The sequence below is a fragment of the Tachysurus vachellii genome, chromosome 5 (assembly GCF_030014155.1).
Source record: "Tachysurus vachellii isolate PV-2020 chromosome 5, HZAU_Pvac_v1, whole genome shotgun sequence".
Classification (NCBI taxonomy): Eukaryota; Metazoa; Chordata; class Actinopteri; order Siluriformes; family Bagridae; genus Tachysurus; species Tachysurus vachellii.
The window spans coordinates 25913981-25935862 of record NC_083464.1 but is presented as its reverse complement, the minus strand read 5'-3'; the positions used below and the strand labels follow the sequence as shown (position 1 = coordinate 25935862).

The 21882-nt window shown below is 36.8% G+C and overlaps 2 protein-coding genes and 1 long non-coding RNA gene across 3 annotated transcripts; all 3 read right to left on the bottom strand.

Moving 5' to 3' along the window:
• Positions 1-1159: 1159 nt before the first annotated feature.
• On the bottom strand, positions 1160-9425 carry LOC132846191 (uncharacterized). Its single transcript, XR_009648474.1, has 4 exons — positions 9348-9425; positions 3198-3330; positions 2928-3030; positions 1160-1951 (listed from the first exon to the last, which is right to left on the bottom strand). It is a non-coding gene; the product is annotated as an uncharacterized LOC132846191 (long non-coding RNA).
• Positions 9426-10440: 1015 nt separating this feature from the next.
• Positions 10441-12345, bottom strand: s100a10b (S100 calcium binding protein A10b). The gene is made up of 3 exons (XM_060870797.1): positions 12205-12345; positions 10825-10974; positions 10441-10671 (listed from the first exon to the last, which is right to left on the bottom strand). The coding sequence occupies exons 2-3, from the start codon at positions 10963-10965 to the stop codon at positions 10516-10518; spliced, it is 297 nt and encodes a 98-aa protein (XP_060726780.1). The 5' UTR covers positions 10966-10974; positions 12205-12345; the 3' UTR covers positions 10441-10515.
• A 4204-nt stretch (positions 12346-16549) lies between these two features.
• krtcap2 (keratinocyte associated protein 2) lies at positions 16550-20748 on the bottom strand. The gene is made up of 5 exons (XM_060870796.1): positions 20613-20748; positions 18620-18774; positions 17786-17849; positions 17535-17601; positions 16550-17031 (listed from the first exon to the last, which is right to left on the bottom strand). The coding sequence occupies exons 1-5, from the start codon at positions 20614-20616 to the stop codon at positions 16911-16913; spliced, it is 411 nt and encodes a 136-aa protein (XP_060726779.1). The 5' UTR covers positions 20617-20748; the 3' UTR covers positions 16550-16910.
• Positions 20749-21882: the final 1134 nt, after the last annotated feature.

Here is a 21882-nt window from a genome sequence, read left to right as displayed (position 1 = left end):
AAGCAGCTGCATCACTGTCTGGTTTGGGAACTGCACCGTCTCGGATTGCAAGTCCCTGCACTGCATCACTCAGTTAAAGCACTGGCAAGTGGAATTTTTGACCATTCCTGTAGAAGTGCATTTGTGAGGTCAGCCGCTGATGTTTTACAGTCTCAGCTCTAATTAATTTATCCAGGCCCAGTTAAGTTCACCCACACCAAGCTCGCTCATCCATGTCTTTATGAACCTTGCTTTGTGCACTGGTGCGCAGTCATGTTGGAACAGCAAGCAGCCAACCTCATACTTTTCCCACAAAGTTGGGAGCATGAAATTGTCCAAAATGTCTTGGTATGCTGAAGCATTAAGAGTTCTTTTAATTGGAACTAAGGGGCCAAGCCCAAGGCATGAATGGTGCAGTAAAGGCACAGAAATGGCCATGCTTATTGATAAAATGTTGTATCTTAGATTAGAAACAAGTAAAGCATGGCCAGAGAGACCTTCTTTCAGTTTACTTCAGTTTTATTCTTCTTCCCCTAGCATACTGTACTTGCACGTAACATTTTTGTCTTGTAGCACCCACTGGTAGTCTCTCACTGCAACAACACAACACCAACCAAATTGTAGTATGGAACTCTGTCACCCTAAAAAGTCCTAGCTTTAATATGTCAGCCCAAAACTGTGTAACCAACTCCAAACAAATAAACTAACATTGTATTTGTTTGAAATGTGTCCCTAGCAAAATTCTCAGGAACACAGTTCCTTTAAAATAGAAAAATGCCAAATAATGGTATCATTGTATTTAGTATTTAGTCAAAAACTATAGCATGGGATGCAACAGTCAGTAGGTTGATTGTTTCATAATAAGCTGAACAATAAAGAAAGTCATGTAAATAATGGAAAAAATGTTCAGGCTTGTATGGAAAGGTAATATTTGTGTAATGACAAACAGGACAAGGCGGTGGCCACCAGGAAGTCACACTGCCTGAGTGGAGCCTTTGGGCTTTTTGTAACAGTAAGAAACAGTAGGTGTAGAACTTAACAATGAGAAAACATCAGAATGCAGAACGTACAAACGTAATTATATTAACTCTTTATTACTCTCTAAGTTGCATATTTGTTCTTTATCTATTTAGCTTCTGAAACTCCATTTTCTAATCAGGGTTTGTTTTAATGCATCACATCAGTCATTGTATCAGGCAACATGTGTGTCTGCTGTAGAAAATAGGACACTCCTATAAAGACTATTTGTCAATTTGGAAATTTAATAAAACAAAAACAAACATTTCTTAAAAATGTCAGTGGGCTGATTTGAGATAAGTGCCAAGGTGTCTAAATTCATAAATAATTAACATTCATAAACATTTATTATTTTAAGAAGTAACATGTTAACATGAAAAACAGCATTTTATTTCTGTACACACACACACACACACACACACACACACACACACACATATTTGCAGTAACGCACATATAATGTACGTCGCTCTGGATAAGGGCGTCTGCCAAATGCTGACGCTAAATGTAAATGTAAATGTAAATAATAAATATATAAGATAAATAAATCTATTACATGAGAATGAAATACAAATCCTTTTAAGCTTTCACAGACCCCGATTATTTTGCACTGATGAAACAGTTATCTTTTCATTCCATAAAGATGGAGTGAGTTTTTTGAAAAGTATATGGTGTTTCAAAAGTCTCCAACCATTAGGGAGTTATTCAACATCTGGTGTTATTCACGTAAATGTATAAAACTATAAATTGTAATTCTATTTGTACAGAGACTCTGGGGTCATACTGTACTGTATATGAAGGATTTCAGTGGTGAACTTAATGCTTGCCCTTGCCATATTTGCAATAGGCCTGTGCTAGAATGGCCACAGATTGGCTAAAATCTTTGAAGTTCATCTGGCCATTGGTCCATTTTTTTGTCCAAGGCTTCACAAATGTCTTCTTGGTCTACTATACTCTGAGAGAGAGAGAGAGAGAGAGAGAGAGAGAGAGAGAGAGAGAGAGAGAGAGAGAGAGAGATTGGGATAAAGGGACAGACAAAGGGAAAGGGATGTAGAGGAATAAAAGAGTGCACAGACAGTAGACTATTATGTCAACTGATTTTTATGATCAGTAAAATATCAAAAGCATATTGCTTCATTTATTCTGTATTTTGAATACATTACTCTATAAAGAACTCACTTTCACTTTTTTTCTCAACATTTTACAGCTTCCAATTAGGATGTTATGCAAAGTGTTATGCAACTGTTATGCAAAATGTGCACTGTTTATATATAGCACCCATATATGTTAATAGATGAGATGATTGGCAATATTTCAGTATGTGGTTGACATGAGTCATAAAGTGACTCCTCGGTGTCAACCTAAAAATGATAAACTCCAGTCTATAAATCTGAAGAAGCAAAAATGGCAGAGCTTATGAGCTTATGAGTCATTTATTTAATTCAGTATGAAAAATAAATGCTTGTATATTGCCTGTGTATAGCATTAGTGTGGAGTGCTATACCCATATGGGCAAAGTCCAAAGATCATGGTGACACATAGCCATTGTGTCACTCTTACACAATATGTAAAGTTATTGATGTAGAGGGTGGACTCTTTCCATGTATAATAACCCAATGTATAATAATAAATGATTCTTTTAATACATGCTTCCCATTGTTAATAATAATAAAAAAAATGTTCAGAAAAATTTATTCCTTCATTCAGTAGGCTTTATACTAATCAGGGTCACGGTTTAGCATCCTGTCCTGAGTATGAAAAATGAATACACACAGAATGGGATGTCAGTCCATTTCTGGACTTCAAGCAAACTCACATTCACACATTGATTTCCCAAAGACAATTGGAGTCACCTATTTAACTGTGTGTAAAGGCTTTGATGGAGTATGTTTGAAATAATACTTATTTCATTTGTTTTTCTATTTCCTCACCTGGACTCCTCAATTGGCTCATTATCAGAGCACTGAGCTGTTACAGCATACTTTTCAAACATTTCCACTATAGACACAATTGCCTTCTCCGGTTTGGACATGGCTGAGAAAGAAAGAGAGAGAGAGAGAGAGAGAGAGAGAGAGAGAGAGAGAGAGAGAGAGAGAGAGATCTGAGTTTCTCAGTCTATCTCAGTCAATAGGCAGGAAATAGAGACCACACCTATATGTAGCTGAAGAGAAATATATATATATTTTTTTCTTCTTGCATACCTCAGATTCTGCTTTGTTCTCAGATGAAATGTTGCTGGAGAATGGTAATGAATGCTTCTAGCAGTGCTCTAAGATTATTCATTACTGGAAACTGTAGTCTTCTTCTTACCCCACCATGCCCAAACTTGCAACCCTACCCAAAAGAATAGGAATAATACTATTACTAATGATAAAAAGACAAAAACATTTAACACTGCTAAAGTCTTGTATATTTGTAGCAGAAAGATGTTCTTTTTTAATTAATGCATCTGGCTTTATGACCATTTATTTATTTTTCTGTCTCAGAAATACACTTTAAGGCTAAAGGTATATGTTGGTCCACATTTTGCTGCTATAACAGCCTTCACTCTCCTGGGAAGAGATTCCACAAGATTATGGAGATTGGCTCAGTAACACATCCATTAATAAGATTGGGTTATGATGATCAAAGATGAATGAAGTTCATAACTAAGTAACAGCCATTCCGATTCATCCTAGTGTGTTCAATATGCTCTGTGCATGCCACTCAAGTACTTCTACAGCAGCTATGTCACACATTTAATATAGATCACAGTAACGCAAAGCCTGATAGGTATTGCTGTCAAGGGTGAAGTCTTCCCACATACAGTATGTAAGTAATTCTCTTCAAAATGTTAAATGAACAGGTGTCATTTACGCCTGAGGATCACTTTCCAGATTTAGTTTCTTCTTTGATGTTATAACAGCGTTCTATTTTCTGAGAAAGCTTTTCACTAGATTTTGAAGCAAGGTAGTGGGGATTTGCCTGTTTAGTGTAAAATAAATGGGGAGGTCCTTTCTGTCTGCAAACGGCCATGCTTAACGATACATTATAAAAGACCACCTCTATAATGCTTTAGAGCTTTCAACTTTGAGGCAAAAGTGTAAGGAAGGCCTGAGGTTGTGATGGCCAGGTGTCCACATACCTTTCCACATTCCATATCTATGATGTCAACAGACAATAGGGAAAGTCAGGGCCCTGTCTATACCACTCAAGTTCTTCCACTCCATCCATGGCAAGCCATTTTATTAGACCTTGCTTTGCAAAAAGGCATTGTCTTACTTGAGGATTTGGGCTAGGCACCTTTAATACCAGTGAGTGGTAAACTTAATGCTTAATGCTGAAGCATATAAAGACTTTCTAGATGATTGCGTGCTTCCAACTTCGTGGCAACAGTTTGGAGAAGAAACACCAATGGCTTTGATTCTCAGGTTTTCACATACTCTCCGCTCTAATAGAAGATAAAATAATAAGCACAGAATAACTTAAAGTCAGCCATTTCCACTCATAAAAAGCACTACCTGAAGAAGCCAAACCATAAAAATTATCAAATGCACCCTTACCAGCGGCTATGTACTATGTAACATTCTTTAAACCAGCAGTTTATCTAACCCCAAATCGACCTTAAAACTCAAACTCCATCACAGCCCTTGTCTTGTCTTGTATCGGTCCTAGCCCTTGACTTATTATAGGGAAATATCAATGCTCTCATTTATCTCTAAGAAATGTTTGTAGCACACCAGCTAGAGTCATACTTGAAAATAATTTTAAGTACAATTATGTATACAGTTACATTTCAGTACAGTTATGTATACAGGTACGGTATACAATACAGTTCAGTAATTTTCAGTACAGTTATGAGGGCTAAATCCTGATTGAAAACATTTTTCAATCAGGATTTAGCACTCATAACTGTACTGAGACAGCACTGGTCAAAGTGGTAGATTAATTAACTCTAAATCAGGATTGTCTCTCTTTGCTTGTGTTGCTTTTGATAACTAATAATAATCTTCTAAATAAACTAGAACATCTTCTTGGATTTAATGGAACAGCTATTTATAATAGTTTGGATCTTATTTGATGGGTTATGATTAGCATCTTGATGCACATGAGGTATACAACAATGTAGGGTAATGTAGTTGAATGTAATTTCTGCATGATAGAAAGAACCATTGCATCGTCTCACACAACAGTATCTGAGCAAACTTTTGGTCTTTATGATCCCCATACCTGTTTTGATTAAAATTTGCAGGATGTTTATTAGTATCTAGAATAATAAAGATTACAGCAAGGGGCAAAGCTTTTTCTTTCAATGCTTCTAAGTTACAGCATTCTGTAGAACCAGTTAGCATTCAGGACTCAGACATAGTCTCAATATATAAATTTAGACTGAAATCAAGACTTTTGCTAATAACGTTTAGGCATGTAGATTTTTGGCAAGCTCTGATGTTTGGTTGTCGTTGCATTCACCACACACCCAAATGCAGTTGCTCTGATTTCTTAACAGTGGAACTGCTCCCATTGCACCATGGCACGCTCATGCCTGTGCTAACTTATGAAATCAAAAAGACAATAGCTGGTAATGAAGACTTAAAAGGGATCCCTTTTAAATTCCAGCATTTTTTTCCTTTTGTTGTGTCAGGGACTTGAGTCACCACTGTTTCTTCTGGCTTGTTCATTACAGCTCTAAATCTAAATCAATATCCGGATTTCTGCAAAGATTCTTTGTAAGAATATCCATAAAAATCAGGAAAACAGCATCTCTCAATGTGTGACTCTGCCTAGCTATGTCCTCCCATATTCACTGATAGCTTATTTATCTAGAGCTTATTTGAAACTGGTATAAAATACTCAGTGCTCTCAGTGCTCAGAGATGAGTGCAGCAAAGACTTTTGTCACATGGATCATGTTATTTGAAGTTATCTGAATACAGGTTCCCTCACATTTAATTTAAAATTGCCACGCACGCACCCTTATAACTGAGAAAATACAAAAGTCTTCAGTGTTCTGCATAAAAATGAATACAGGGCTTGGCCGATAATGTAACTGCTTACTATAGAAGCCAGATTAGCAAGCTTGTCATAACCCTTTTGTCAAGATGAGGAGCTGTTTGCCTACACAATTATGTCAAAACTGTTTAAGATCTTATCTCAAGAGTCAGCAGTCTGCAGAAGGCCGCAGAATGAGTCGACTTTATTTATCAGTTGATCATGGCAAGAAAATCTTAGGTGTGCTGCTTTAAGACTGAAATTTAATTCTGTAGACATGGCAGGACTGATTTTGGTGTTTTTATGCAAAAGAAATAACTTTAATAATCTTCCATATGTCTTTTGCTGACACCTGGCGGTCATTTGGGAAAGTCTCAAAATGATTTTAATAAAAATGATCAAGGTGGCCACTTTCCTCTCTTTGTTTATATAAGACATAATTAAAAAAATCTATTTGTCACACAAGATATCAATAGGATACCATAAAATAATATTAGATGATTTTAGTCTTTGATATTCTTTTATCATGGATATTCTGTGGTCAGTGTAGACAGACACACTGTGAGCACCATGACTGTTTTTTTTTGTAAACAAGGCCTAGGTTTATTCCCCGGTGTGAAAAATCAGTATGCAGCAGTTTTGTGTGTTTAAAGTGCTTGGCAACAGTGAAAAATCCATCAGGGTGTGCTGACAGTACGTTGCCCTTTAGAATTCATGTAGCACTTCTTTGTGAGAGCACCAGGGAAGCACCCCGACTATGAGCCTGGTGGTAAATTCTTTGTGCAGTAAAGTATTGCCAGCAGTTTACATTCAACTCCTCCAGCGAAGAACTATACCATGAAACCACAACATCATTTCTGCACCATTCATTGTTGGTGTAAACACACACAACACCACTGAGAGTCTTACTGCTCTCCAGTCAGCAGGTATCCAAACCAGCTAAATGGCTGCATCTAGAATGCTGTTGTTGAGCCGAGTTTCTGTAAAGATTAAAGCACAGCAGTCCATGAGTTTACACTGGGTAGTTAACAGTAGTGTTAGGAAGTTTGGTTTATTGTGAAACTTTTAACATGGGTGTGCATCAAAACTAGGGTGACCAGATTTGGGTGTGTGAAAAAGAGGACACTTCAGCGCGCGTGGGTGGGGCCTAACCGGTAGTAGGCGGGGATTGTTTTGAAATGGGCGGGGCTTTAACCGGTATGTTAAATATAATATAACCGGTCAGTCCTCCTCACGTGGGGCATATTTTTCAGAGGACTGAATCTTTCCCAACAGTCTACGATTACTCATTAAGTAAGAATTTTTGTTTTAATTCGTCAGTGAACTTACACTTGCGTTTCGGCATGGCTGAGGATGCCGGGTAGCCATGCGCTTTGCCAGCGGTAAACAAGGCGCTTGAGGTGACTGACCAATTAAATGTGTACAGAGAATACTATTGACCAATGACGGTAGCTCTACACCCTACACTTCCACTCAATGCAAAGCGAACTGTAGGGGGAGGGCGGGACTAGTATGTGAATGAAAGAGAGAGCAATGCAAATTCGCCGTAAACACGTTTGAGGCTAGAATAACAAAATCCCGGACGATTTAGAAATTCCGCCCGGACACATTTTTAGGTTTCAAAAAGAGGACATGTCCGGGCAAAAGAGGACGTCTGGTCACCCTAATCAAAACACCGGTAAACATCTCTATCATTGGCAACTATTTCTGACATAAACAATTCAAATGTAAAAAGAACTATGTATCCTCCAGGACTGTGGTATGCTGGTATTGGATAGTAGAGCTGGATGGATTGAGTTTAGTTTACAAATGTTAAGTAAAAGGTTGGTGATGATAGGCATGTTCACTGCTGTTTCCAATGGACATTCCTGGAACTGGTCTTAACAAATAACACGCACATGTTTTAAACATGAAGTGGCCATTGCATGCTACCATGTCACCCTCTTGTGGCCAAATATCAGACTGCAATTACTTTGGCCCTGCTTCCACACTGCAGCTCTCAGTAAAGACAGACGCTCTCCATATAACCACATTATTGCTTATGTGATATTGCTTAAATAATCAATAGCTAGAATTTACCTTGCTAGCTAGGTATAGGAATGATTCAGGAATCATTCAAATATCTAACAAACCAACAAAAAGAATTCAAAGCCACACCTGATAAAAACTTGGTTCACTCTGTTGATTACTTTCAAAAATAAAGAAACTTACAAAACACAGGCTTTTCTGTATTTTTTCCCTTTACTTCACGTGCTTGCGCAACTCATTGATATCACATACAGAAATCTCGTTTCAACCATACATAACATATTAATACAACACCTAGCTTTAAATGATTCTTTTCTTACTCCAGCATACTGTACATTTTACTGAAGAGCATTTGAACTCTAGGATGAACAGCAGATAGAAAGTGGAACAATACGTGATACGTGTTTTGCTAGTGATGAAATTCACTGGATACTAAATAGAAATGCAAACATAATGCATTGGATCCATGCTTAGATGTAGCATACAGTCAGTTGCTTGATGGGGGGGAAAGAGACCTTCAAGTTTTTAAAGGTCGAAATAAAATAGGGTTAGGGTTAAATTTTACTTTTGTATTTTTTAGTGCAATTATTCAATTTAATTATGGCAATATAATACTTGGGTATATACAGTACAAGGCACAATTACTCAAGTAGTTTGCTTGCTTAGCAACAGCTAAGGTTTAAAAGCACAAAAAATGCATTTGAGACACACACTATGCTGGTAGTTAGAAAATAAGGACATGACTTTACAGGTTATTTAAGTGCTATATACAGTTTCACACCCAATATTAGCTCTACTTCCTTAGCAACCACTTTCTTTGTACAGATAACAGACACTCCCTCCTGTATATATTGTCTGAAGAGTGGAAGGAAGGAATAGCAAAAAAAAAAAAAAAAGTAAAAGTAAGTAACCTGTAAATGAAAGCAACACATTTTGCATGTTAGTTAATTTACTGGCTAAGTGTTCAAGAAAAGAAATCACCTGCAGTAGATTTGAAAAAGTTTTGCATTGTAAATCCAAACATAGCAGCCAAAGTAGCACTTCCTTATTTTATACTCATGTCTTACTTGTTGCTTACTTGTTACTCGAGTGCCACGAGTTTGGTTTAGTAAGTAAATCTTGTATGCTACTATGATTCTTAACCAAATTCCTAAACATTTAGTGGTATTTGATACAGGAGTCATATTTGTGCATGTTGTCTAAATGACTGACAGTTAACCAGCAGAACTAAGAGTGTAGGTAACTGAGCAGAACATAGATCTAGATAAAAAAAAAAAACATAGATAAGAACATAGATTAAAAAAAAAAAAAAAAACTAACTATACTGGAAAAAAGATTGTGAAATGAAGAACTTACATCAGACTGTGTGATGGTCCCAGCCTTTGTTAAAGTAAAAAAAAAATAAACTTGCATCCTGTTTCGATGAGTCATGTCTCCAGGAACAATCTGGATACAACTGACAAATGAACAACTAAAAAAACAATTGTCCTACTTATATGGTGCTCTGGAATAAAGTATCTGTTCTTGATATATTCTCAATCCGGGTAAATATTTTTAATAAAAAAAATAGTATAAAGTATTTTTTAGACTTTGATATGCCTGCTTAAAATCTATTATGAGTTGGTTTATGTTATTGAATGCATTGCATTGAATAATGTTACATCAAACTCACTACCCAAAATAAAAAGGCTAACAAAAATATACACTACAATGAGATATAAAAAGTCTACACACCCATATTTAAATGGTTTGTGTTGTAAAAAAAGAAACCGAGATAAATCATGTCAGAATATTTTTTACCATTAATGTGAAATTAAATCTATGCCTTCAAATATAAAAAAATGAAGCAGCACAGTGACATCACCAAGAGCATGACGTCCCACCAAAATTTATAAAAGGACAAGGCAAAAACTTACCAGGGAGGATGCCAAGAGGCCTACAGCAAAAAAAAAAAAAAAAAAGAGCTACAGTACGTGATATTTTTTCACTTTCTTCAAAGCTGCTATATTAAAAAGGGTGTGTAGATGGTTTATTCATTCATTTTCTACCGCTTATCAGAACTACCTTGGGTCACGGGGAGCCTGTGCCTATCTCAGGCGTCAGCGGGCATCAAGGCAGGATACACCCTGGACGGAGTGCCAACCCATCGCAGGGCACACACACACTCATATTCACTCACGCAATCACACACTACGGACAATTTTCCAGAGATGCCAATCAACCTACCATGCATGTCTTTGGACCGGGGAGGAAACCGGAGTACCCGGAGGAAACCCCCGAGGCACGGGGAGAACATGCAAACTCCACACACACACAAGGTGGAGGCGGGAATCGAACCCCAACCCTGGAGGTGTGAGACGAACGTGCTAACCACTAAGCCACCGTGCCCCCCTAGATGGTTTATATGCAATGTATTTACAATTATAAACATGGACCCAAAAAACACACGTGGTTTGCAATTTCATTTATTAAAGCTTGTTTATACAATAACAGTCAGTAGAAAATCATCGCCAGCTCTCTCTCTTTACTTCTTTCCTTTAAGGTGCAGCTGGTAACACTGTTCACAGGCAATGGACAGACCAACCACAAGGGACACAAACTCTTCAAAGCTCACCTCTCCATCCCCATTGGCGTCCAGATCTTTCATAATCTTGTCAACGGTGGCAGGGTCTTTTTGAGACTGCAGAAGGAGAAAAAGATTTGATGCAAAATAAGAGAATAAAATAAGTTTAGGAGACCAAGCAAAAGTTGTCTATTAGATTAGATTAGATTCAACTTTATTGTCATTGTGCAGGGTACATGTACAGAGCCAATGAAATGCAGTCTATGGTACCTTAAGGAAGTTGGTGAGCTCTGACTCCATGAGCGTCCTGAGCTCTTTGCGGCTCAGTGTATTGGTATTGCCCTCCTTTCCAGCATATCGGTGAAAAACTGTGATCAGCGTTTCCATAGCTCTCTCCAGATCAGACGGCATGGTAACTAACTGCAGAGACAAGATAAGTAACACTTTTACAACATCCACCCATCCTCTCACCACCTTTCTCTCTCACCCACCTACCTGACTTGACCCTACTTGTCCTTTCACTCTATGTGAAGTTCGAGAGAAACCAAGGCTTTACTTTCTCTTCAAGTAACTGTCTCTAAATTCCATTCTCTCTTTGTCTCCAATAGTGACGTAATTTCTGTGTTAACCACCTCCCCATCTCCTCCATACTCCTTAACAAATTCATTGGGTCTGGCAATCTTGTGTCTGCTGGCACTCTCAAACTAATATTTCTTGCAACCTCCATGACTGTCACACTTCCTTGCTTGCACAAAGACTGAAAAGTATGTTGCTGTTTTTTTAGCCACAGTAATGCTAAAAATGTTTTTTAAAAAGAAAGGCCAACGTGCTACACTACACAGTGAAACAAAAAACACTACATTATTGTAACTGTGCATGTTTTCAAGCTTTTGCCTTGTGAGATGTGTCAGGGACAAGATCTGTTTGATGTAATTTGTGTATCTGTGGCAGCCCAAACAGTTAAAAAAAAAAAAAAGGAATGGAAATGGCCAATCTGGCAACCATCCCTCCATTGAGCTCAGTAGTGGAAAAGTACACATCGACCTTCTAGATCTAATAGATCTACTGATTCATAAAATGTAAAATCGATCTGAGGCAAAATAGAGCAGAACTGAATTAAAAGAGGTCATGAAAAACAAACCTTATGGTGTGTAGCACATACAATATATTCAGTATGTTTCCATTTAATTTATTTGCATAACACATTTAAGTTGACAAAAGTAAACTTTCTGCTCAGCAACTTAACTCTAAACTATGGCTCTTGGGTATGAAAAGAAGAAGAAGAAGACCAAGTTATAAGCACAACACAGAACACAATGTATCATCCATACATTTATTAGTTAAGTAAGTTACAGTGCTTAAGTGCTTTGCCTATATGCATTATTCTCTATGCATTATTCTCTATGCTTTGCCTATATGCATTATTCTCTATGCATTATTCTCTATGCTTTGCTATATGCATTATTCTCTGTGCTTTGCCTATATGCATTATTCTCTGTGCTTTGCTATATGCATTATTCTCCAGCCCTGTCTGACGTAGTAAATATATATAGGGGGAAATGAGACAAGCCAGATAACAATTCACTAAAACCTCTCCATAAAATGATATTATATTTAAATGATATATTCTTCATATAATTAGAAACTTACCTTTTTTGTGGTTTAACAGAGGAAATTTGAAACAGAGACTTTTGTCTGTAGAAGCAGGAAAAACCTGCACATTCCTCGCACTTGGTATTTTATATGCCGACTCCACCCGAGCTGGGTGTGGGCGTGCACGAGCCACATTAACCGTTTCTGCACGGAGCCACTTAAAAGATTCGACTCTTTTGAACTAAGGGTTTAAGTGAATCAAACTTTGTGGAGTTCACGTGATTCACCGCTAAGGGTGTCGTCCAGTTTATACGACTGTTTTTCACCAGACTTGTAAGCCATCTTGTAAATCATAAGTGCATCATCTGGATACTTAAAGTTTGCTTCTTCTTGTTGGAATTTTCACTGTGAACACACTATTGACTAAACTACATCATGTTGCAGAATAGTGCAGGTGATTTGGGATGAACCTTTTGTCTATTGGCTATAAGATCAAAGGCTAAGCAGCATTAAATACACAATAAAAAATTAAATCTCTAACACGAATATCGTGATAGTCTGTGTATGACAACAGCTAAAAAAATACAAGAGTAAAATGTTAGCTCAAATATTAGTGTCACTAAGTGATGTTTAGACACCAGACTACCTCCCATTAGTACTACCGCCCATCATCTAAACCTCTCAAAGCCTGTAACTTCAAAAACATTCACCTGTCCTGTGCGGCACCGCAATCCAAAAAGTTACGATAGTGGTCAATGTTTCATGCAAGCAGTTAATCATCTGGTTAAATTTAAGCTTAAATTTATAAATCCCTAAAAATCCAGATTAATGTGACCAAGTACCAGCTGCCAAACCACAGGCCGAACGTCTTCCTCTTTGGTTAACACAGGTGGGCCATGTGAAAAGAAAATATATATATATGTCTAATGTTATTGTATATAAGTATAAATGTTGAAATGTTCTTAAAATAGTTTAAAAGGGTTAATGCTTAAAAAAAATAATAATCTAAATAAAATATTGTCTATACAGTAAGTGCAAAGCAGCAGGAATCATGTTGAATATCTTTATATACTGTAATGTTGCTTTATAACCCATATAATGGGTTTGTAGAACTTTACCCTTTCTCCCCTCCTCTCCTTCCCAAATCAGTGAGTCATAGCCTCCAGCACTGCCCTTAACCCACAGCCTTGTGTGTGTTTGTGAGAGAGAGAGAGAGAGAGAGAGAGAGAGAGAGAGAGAGAACGAGAACGAGAACGAACTGTAGTCGTCTTTATAATGTTATTTTGAAGGGATGGGCTGCTTTTGGCTACATACCACACAGACTGACTCAGATCTTCAGATCCTTTGTAAAGCAGTTCAGTGAATGCTGTGTTAATTTGGGATGAAAAACACTGAATGCTTGGGCAAAATCACCCAAGTTGAATGTGTTGTAATGTGCTTTTAGGTCCAGGGGAATTTATGTGAACACATTGCAGTGATTCAGCACTGAGGACTTTTTAGGCTGTTCAGGCTTACTCATGCTGCATCAGTAGCTCCTAACTATTGAATTTTGCAATCACTTTTTCTGAGTTCTTGTGTCTTACATTGTTTCAAACAAATATACTTTAACAAAAAAAAAAAGAAGGAATTTCAACTAATCAGCATGCATTTATCATTTTTATCAATAAAAAAATATAAAATATATTTTAAAGTTACATTTTGAATCCAGGTCTCATAAAGTAAAAGGAAACTGTCATGTCCACACCCAGTGTCCCACTTTTAAGTGAATGTTAGTCTTGGCTGTGAACAATGATTCAGATTAAGGTCAATTGCTTGCACTTGTCAGCCAGTCTTTTGTCACAAAAAACCTACTAATTAAAGCAAACTGCTAGAGAAGGGTAAACAGAAGAGAGGTACAAAATACGAATCAACGCTTGTGTCAGCCTGTGAGAATCACCACTCCTTAACACTTGCCGTTTGCCTTGGGCATGTTTAGTGGTATTAGAGATCATGAGTTTGCATGTGCATGCTGTTCAGCTCTATATAATAAGAATTATTTATATATATATACTTCTTAATGAACATGTTAGGAAATTAATTTGCCAGTGATAGCTAATCGCTGATTTTTCATTATTGTGGTATGATTCTGCATTTCAAACTAGAAAATGAATAAAAAGGTGGTGGAAAGAGCAAGAAATCCTAAACCCCCAATACTCGGATGTAAGGCAGCAGCAAATCAGACCATTTTATGTAGCATAGGATTCATCATGAGTCCTGTCCATGATCAAAGGAAGGAGGCAGACATAGGAACTACTACAGCCGAGACTCTCACATAGGTGTCTGCAATCAAACTTGTGTATAACATGAGCATGTACACTAGGTGGCAGTGATGCGTGGACCATACTACAATTCACACTGTCCCTAGTTATTTTTTTGTGTCCTTAGTGTGTCCAAAAATCTGTTTTGTTTCCTTAGTGTCTCCCCAGGAATATTGTGGTGTCCTTAGGCTGTCCCCAGATCTACTTTTGTTTCTTTAGGCTGTTCCCAGGTATTGTTTTGTGTCTTTAGTGTGTCTCCATGTCTGTTATTGTGTTCTTAGGTGTCCCTAGGTCTCTTTTTTGTGTTTTTAAGGATCGGCTTTGAGTCCTTCTTGTTTGCTATGGTAATGGACAGGTTGACAGATGATGTCAGACAGAAATCACCATGGACAATGATGTTTGTGAGAGTAGGGAGCAGGTGGAGGAACACCCGGAAAGGTGGAGGTCTGCTTTTGAAAGAAGCAGTGTATGAACTGTGCATGTGTATGAACAAGGGGGAGTAGAACAGTAAGGTTACAAGCTGCTGAGGCCAAGAAGGCACAGGAGTTTAAGGATTTGGGGTCAACCATCCAGTGTGACGGGGAGTATGGAAAAAAGGTGAAGAGGCGAGTATAGGCGGGTTGGAGTGGGTGGAGAAAAGTGTCAGGAATGTTGTGTGACAGAAGAGTCAGCAAGAATCAAAGGAAATGTGTAAAAGACAGTAGTGAGACCAGTTATGCTGTAGGGGTTAGAGACTGTAGCAGTGAGGAAAAGACAAGAGGCAGAGATGGAGGTAGCAGAGATGAGGATGTTGAGGTTCTCTTTAGGAGTGACGAGGATGGACAGGATTAGGAACGAGCACATCAGAGGGACAGCTCAGGTTGGCTGTTTGGGGGACGAGGTCAGAGAGGATAGATTGAGAGGGTTTGGACAGAGATGGTTATATTGGTAGAAGGATGTTGGAGATGGAGCTGCCAGGTAAGAGGTCAAGAGGAAGGCTAAAGAGGAGATATATGTCCAAGACTGTTTTTGCGTAATTATGGTATCTCCGATTTTGTTTTTGTGTACTTAGTGTGTCCTCAGGTCTGTTTTTTGTTTCAATAGGCTGTTTCCAGGTCTGTTTTTTGTTTCAATAGGCTGTTTCCAGGTCTGTTTTTTGTTTAATTTAGTCCTTAAGGTATCCACAGATCTATTTTTGTCTACTGATGGTGTCCCCATGTATTCTTTTGTCTCATTAGGGTGACCCTAGGGTTTGTTTTTGTATTGTAAGGGTTTCCCCAGATCCCCAGTTTATTTCCCATTAGGCTTCCAGGTATTTATTTGTGTTATTAATATCTTTCCAAGTCTGTTTTTGTTTCCTTAAAGTGTCCCCAGGTTTGCATCCATAAGTAGGGGAAATTAACACTTTTTAGCAACCATAAACTATGTGATTGCTATTCATCACATAGTTATGTTTCCTCTTAAAGTCAATTATAACCTTGCACCATCTTCCTAATCCAACTATTCTTTAGTCTAAGTGTTTATTTCCATTTCCGAACATGGAGACTTTTGGAACATGCTATAATATTTAGGGTGAATGATATTAATGTTGGTCTTCTAAGATTGTAATATTATACTATATCTAATACCATAGGAGATGACTGTTTTTATACAGATATAAATTTTCTAAGCTTTAAATGCTTTCAGTCAGTGAGTTGACATTTTCCCCCATCAAACATGGAGTCGTATGTTTACACTTTGCTCTACATTAGAATTTGAAAGACATGGCTAACTGCAAAGGTAAAATAAACTCTCACTAACAAATAAGCCTGGTTATTTGCAGTGCATCATTTAAATGTGTGCGTGAAGGAGGCGGTCAATCTGAGGAACCGTATTAGTGCACATGCTCCTTAACAGACTGGTATGTTTCTTAAGCTCACTTGCCAAACCTACCAAGCACCCCCAAAAATTTGCACAAATCAGGTGCATGGCTTATTTCAATGTCATAACATCATATTTGCAGTCATGCAATGAGTTTGCTGATTTCTGCTGATGAGTTTGTCTCATTTGCAATGAGTGTGTTGATCACGTTCATTCTCCCACTGAATTTAAAAACAAACAAACAAACAAACAATCGAATAAGCACCTTTTTTTAAGGCTTTTAAATGTTTTAATAGCAAATCCTTTAACAAAAATACCTGATAAGTGAAATCAATTTACACAGCTATGACTGGAAATACATGAGAAATCTTTGCAGAGTCGATCAGTAATCAATACAGGAAGGTTTACTGCAATGTGTGAACAAATGTAACACAATGCTGAGACAGAAATACATACACAAACAATATGCATTATTTTTAGGGATATTGACAATCTTTGTGACTCCTGATTGGGGATTTATATGGTCTGTGGAATGCAGAGGAATCATAAAATGGGCCAAATTTCTGACAAAATATTACTGCATTATAACAAATAATCAGTGTTGCTGTGACGATGGGGAAGGTTCAGTCAGTTCTTCCTCTTGCCCTTGCCACTGGTTTTGGCAGGAGTTGCTACAGGCGCGGCCACCTGGTAAAGAGCCGCCGACACTTTGTTGATGTAGTACAAAGCGAAGAGCGAGAAGATCAAGCTGTGAAAGGAAGTTGAGGAGTAAACTATTAGATGTCTGACTGACATGTTGACTCAAGGTGTAAGGTATCTGTCTAACTCGACCAGTAAAAGTGTCAAGTGCGATACGTAGTAAACAATACATTATGGACTCTATGCACATCTTTATTATTATATTATGAAATGTAGAATGATTCACATTAGTGTAGATGATTAAACATGATCAAAATGTTAATAATTACTTTCATTCATATTATTATTATAATGTGTATTAAAAAGGAGACAAGCAATTAAATATATCTGCTTTGTCTAATACAACTGAAGTAAGAGACACTAAATCTATGTATAATAAATTGATTAGTCAGATAATAATAATCAAATCTGTAAACCAAATAAAACTAACTTTAAAAAACAGAGAAATTTTCTTTTTAAGAAAATCAGTGTTGGAACACAAAAACAACAGTAGGACATTGTGTCTACGTGTCCATCTAGCTACTGTTATCTAGCATAGATTTCATTACTTACCAAGTGGTGACACACACACGATGCACCAAGCCAGATGCAAACAGGGACAGACACAGGCACAGAAAAACTGGAGGGAGGGAGGGAGGGAGGGAGGGAGGGAGGGAGGGGGAGAGAGGGGGGGGGATTAAAATGATTCATTTTCATACAAGTCCAGTCACTAATTTTGTAACACATGAAATAAACTTCTGTTAATAAACCTGCATATTTATAAGTCACATAACATCATTATGGCATGACTGACTCCCACTCACTCTCTGGAAAGATCTTCGCCTGGAAACCTTTACCGAAGACAAGATTCTCCAGATTGTTAAAGGCCTGGGGAGAGGAAGAGTTCAGGAAAAAAATGACTTGGTCATTTTCAGTATGTTTTCTACTTTAAAATACCACAAAGGTCAAGACTAAACATATTGTAGATCCCAAGCTTGTAATAAAGGATCTACATGGATTACATGAGCACAGGTCTCAGCACTTCCATAAAGGATTCCATAAAGAAAATTCTTCACACTGTACTTTACTGTTACTACATGTAACTCACTGGCATGTTAAATATATCACTTTCATTATGTTGTTTGCGCACATTCTGAACCGTACAATTACACATCAAGCTACTACATTACATTCTATACTTCTAATTCCTAATAATTACTATTCAGTCTGTTTTTAACAGTCTAAGAGGACTAGGCAAGATTTTTATTTCCCTCCAGTTGAATACAATAGAGAACTATGTATGTGACAAATAAAATTCTTGAATCTACCTGTGAGATTCCTGAGCGACTACAGCAACACAGAATGTTAGAATGTTCAATGAATTCTTAGGGACCGATTAGTGAAATATTCACAAGAAAACATAAATTCAGGCATTTATTTTATTACTCTTTTATGATTCCTTTCATTATGACTCCTGGACACACTAAAAGGGTAAAGGCCATTGTTTAAATGCTTGTTTTCACATGAGTGTCTCTCTGGCATTCTCCCAATCTTCTGGCCTTAAATACTGCCTTACTACTTGCATATGTGTTACAAGGAAACGATGTTAGACAACAAAAATGGTACAAGCTGAAACAGAAACAGCTATGTTAGGATACAGTGAGGGAGCAGATGAAGAGTAATGAGCCCAGGAAACCTCCCAGGATGGTGAGCCACTCAGATGAGGCCAGCTGCCTGCTGAACATCTGCATGCCAGCAAAGACCAGTACGGACAGCAGACTGGACAGGACCAGAGACGTCCCTGTGTTCACCGCTGAGAGAGAGAGAGAGAGCGAGAGAGAGATTACAATTTTCACAGTTACTATAAGCAGGTTTATAATAAGCATTAATCAGTAGATGTTTATAAAATGAAAAAAATATATATTTTTTTTCATTTAATACTGCACAAGAGTCTTTTAGCTGTTCTCTATCAGTTCCCCATTGATAAAAATTTTATTAGTTTTGGACCAATTGCAAGCAGTGTTGTGATCATGTCCGAGTACTGTACTGCTGTTTTCAGTAATTCTACCAAAAAGTGTCTGGCTTGTGGAACACGCATTTACGAGCTTCATTGCTAAAATGCAGTACATTTTTATTGTAAGTAGAAGTTGAATGGAATTTCTATTATGTTGTATTGTATGTAGTATTTTCACTGCTAACAGAAAGCTTCAAATTCTTTTGTATGAAAAAATAAAAAACAACAAAAAAAAGCAGCTCATACTTCACATAGGCTTTCGAGCGCCATGTTAATGCTGCGTTGCATCACATCACCAACTCCAAAAAAGAGACATAAGTACAAATAGTCTTCACAGTTCATCTCAGATGTATTGAACAGGTTTTCCATCCCTGGTCCTGGACATTTTAGTTGTATTTTTTTTACCTGCTTCAAAGCACATCAGTTAATTAACAGCCATTTTTGGGGTTTAGAGCAGAGAAACTAAATCAGGGGGACTCAGGACCAGAGATTGGAAGTGGAAAGCTGTGGTTTTATACCTGAAAACCTGGTGCATGGAAGCACAGAGGAAAATATTCAGTACACATATGAAATCTTAATATCTATCCCAAAACGTTAGTGATCCCAAACAGTGAACCGTAGCTGTCTTGTTTTCATTAAAATGTTGTATGTAGTGGGAAACGTCTTTTATTATTATTATTATTATTATTATTTCATTTTGCAAAACAGAACAAAGAAAAAGATAAACATGGACATGTGCAAACAGGCATAGGAAGGTTTTTTGCTTTTTTTTTTTTTTTTTTTTTTTTTGCTATTTCTAAGCTTAAGGGATGAAATTAGATAGTAAAATAAATAATAAGAATAAAGTAAAATAATGGGGGGGGGGACACAAAAAGGACTTAGACAATTTTTGCTTTTGGATAAAGAATTTTGCAAATATTATAAAACATGTCCAAGAAAAACCTTTTGGAATTACATAAGGACAAAACAACGAACCTCAGGGCTGAAAACACGAGAACTAAATAAACTTAAAATCTATTAGTTTCTTCCACAAGGCCACAATATGAACAAGTGTCATTAAAGTCAGAATATTTAAGAAACCGAGGATTTGTGGGCGGAAACATTTAAACAAACAAAATAGCAGTGCTAATAAGAGGCCACGTCAGTGTCCGTCGCTCAATAGGTTCCGACTGGAAACAAGAATCGCAGTTTCCACTAACTTGTTTCTTTTCACAAAAATCAAACCTTATATTTATTTATTTATTTATTTATTTTAAAACTGGATTTGTGTTTCAAACGTGTACACAGTGCTAAAGCATTCAAAGGTGTATTGCAGATCTGTATAACCTAAGAAGACGCAAATTTATGACTGGTGATGAATGCAAATGCAACCCATATCCGGGCAAATGTATTTACTGAATAAATAATATTACAATACGTTATAACAACAAATGCACATTCATTTAAAGGTTAATATTATTACATTTATATATGCAAATGCACAGAAACAGCGCGCGTGACACTAATAGCATCACTGATACTGTCCATTAAGCTGCAGTCTAGTCTAGTAGTAGTAAAGTAGCTGGTTTATTTCCATTAATATGTTTAAAACCTAATTTATATCTCGTTTTTGACTACCTAAAGGTATAAACACATACCCATTCTGTTCTCCGAATAAGCAGGACTGTAAAATAAATGAACAGAGAGCTCAGTGTACGGATACAACACTTTGGTGAGCTTCTAGGTCGGCAGAGAGTGACGTCACACAACCGTCACCACTAAGGCTGTGTTCCAAATGAGTGCCACAGGGTACATAGAAGTGCACTATATAGAGCGTATCCGCTTTTTTTGCAAATCCTTCGGCGAGTGAACTTAATTATGAAGTAAGATTGGATTTGGGAGTTAACCAGAGAACGCCCCTTTCTTTATTCTTCTACTTTAATAATGACAGACTGCATTTGCAGTGTTTATCGCCACACAGTGGACTAAAGGATAACTGGAGGATACAGAGTCAAAATGTTTTTAAAACTGTAAATAATAATAATAATAATAATAATAATAATAATAATAATAATAATAATAATAATAATAATAATAATAAAATAAATAATAATAATAATTAAACAAACAAACAAACAATAATAATAATAATAATAAAATAAATAATAATAATAATTAAACAAACAAACAATAATAATAATAATAATAATAATAATAATAATAATAATAATAATAAAAACCTACCTTCTGCTGGTTTGCTGTGAGCACTACCTGCATCTTGATCCAAAACTGTACAGTAACATGGAGTCAAACACACAATACTCATGCCCAAAAAAATATTTGTCATCACTCTTTCCAGCACCACCGGTCATTCAGTACCGAACAGTGAATTAGTGATATAGTTAATACTATAATAAATTCTAAAGATATGATTGTATCAGTAGTGTATGACAGCTGTTACCTTGATTATTGCCTTAGAAATCTGTCTACTTCTGGATTTGCAGTATACTATAAACTTAATTGGATTCATTTGCATTTCACATTCACCTTGTGCATGATGCAGTTCCTTCATCAGCAAAGTGACTCTGTTTTTTAATAAATAATTTAAGAATGTAAGTGAGTGTGTTAATGTTGTTTGATTCTAATTTTGTCTGCATGTTGTTTTAATGAAGGATGTTTAATAGCAACAGGAAGTGCTATCAATGCTTAGAGAATGCTTAGCATTCTCCTTACCAAAGTCCACTTTAAAGCTTGAGTACATATATGATAAACTACAAAACATAATAATAATAATAATAATAATAATAATTTACAAAAATCCTAGTATATATTTACAATTTGGGCTCATGACACATGCAGGTACTGGACTGCTAGTGATGCGACAGTTGACACAGGCTTCACAAAAAAAGTAAAAAACCAATTAAATTT

Bases quoted from the DNA above. Each gene is read 5' to 3' on its own strand.
- krtcap2 (XM_060870796.1), bottom strand. The intron at 17,850-18,619 runs GTATCCTAACAT...TCCTCTCCCCAG, and splicing joins TCTTCATCTGCTCCCTCACT to GCCTTTAACAATCTGGAGAA. The intron at 17,602-17,785 runs GTGAGTGGGAGT...CCCTCCCTCCAG, and splicing joins GGCGAAGATCTTTCCAGAGA to TTTTTCTGTGCCTGTGTCTG.
- s100a10b (XM_060870797.1), bottom strand. From the start codon at position 10,965: ATGCCGTCTGATCTGGAGAGAGCTATGGAAACGCTGATCACAGTTTTT. The intron at 10,672-10,824 runs GTACCATAGACT...CTCCTTCTGCAG, and splicing joins AGCTCACCAACTTCCTTAAG to TCTCAAAAAGACCCTGCCAC.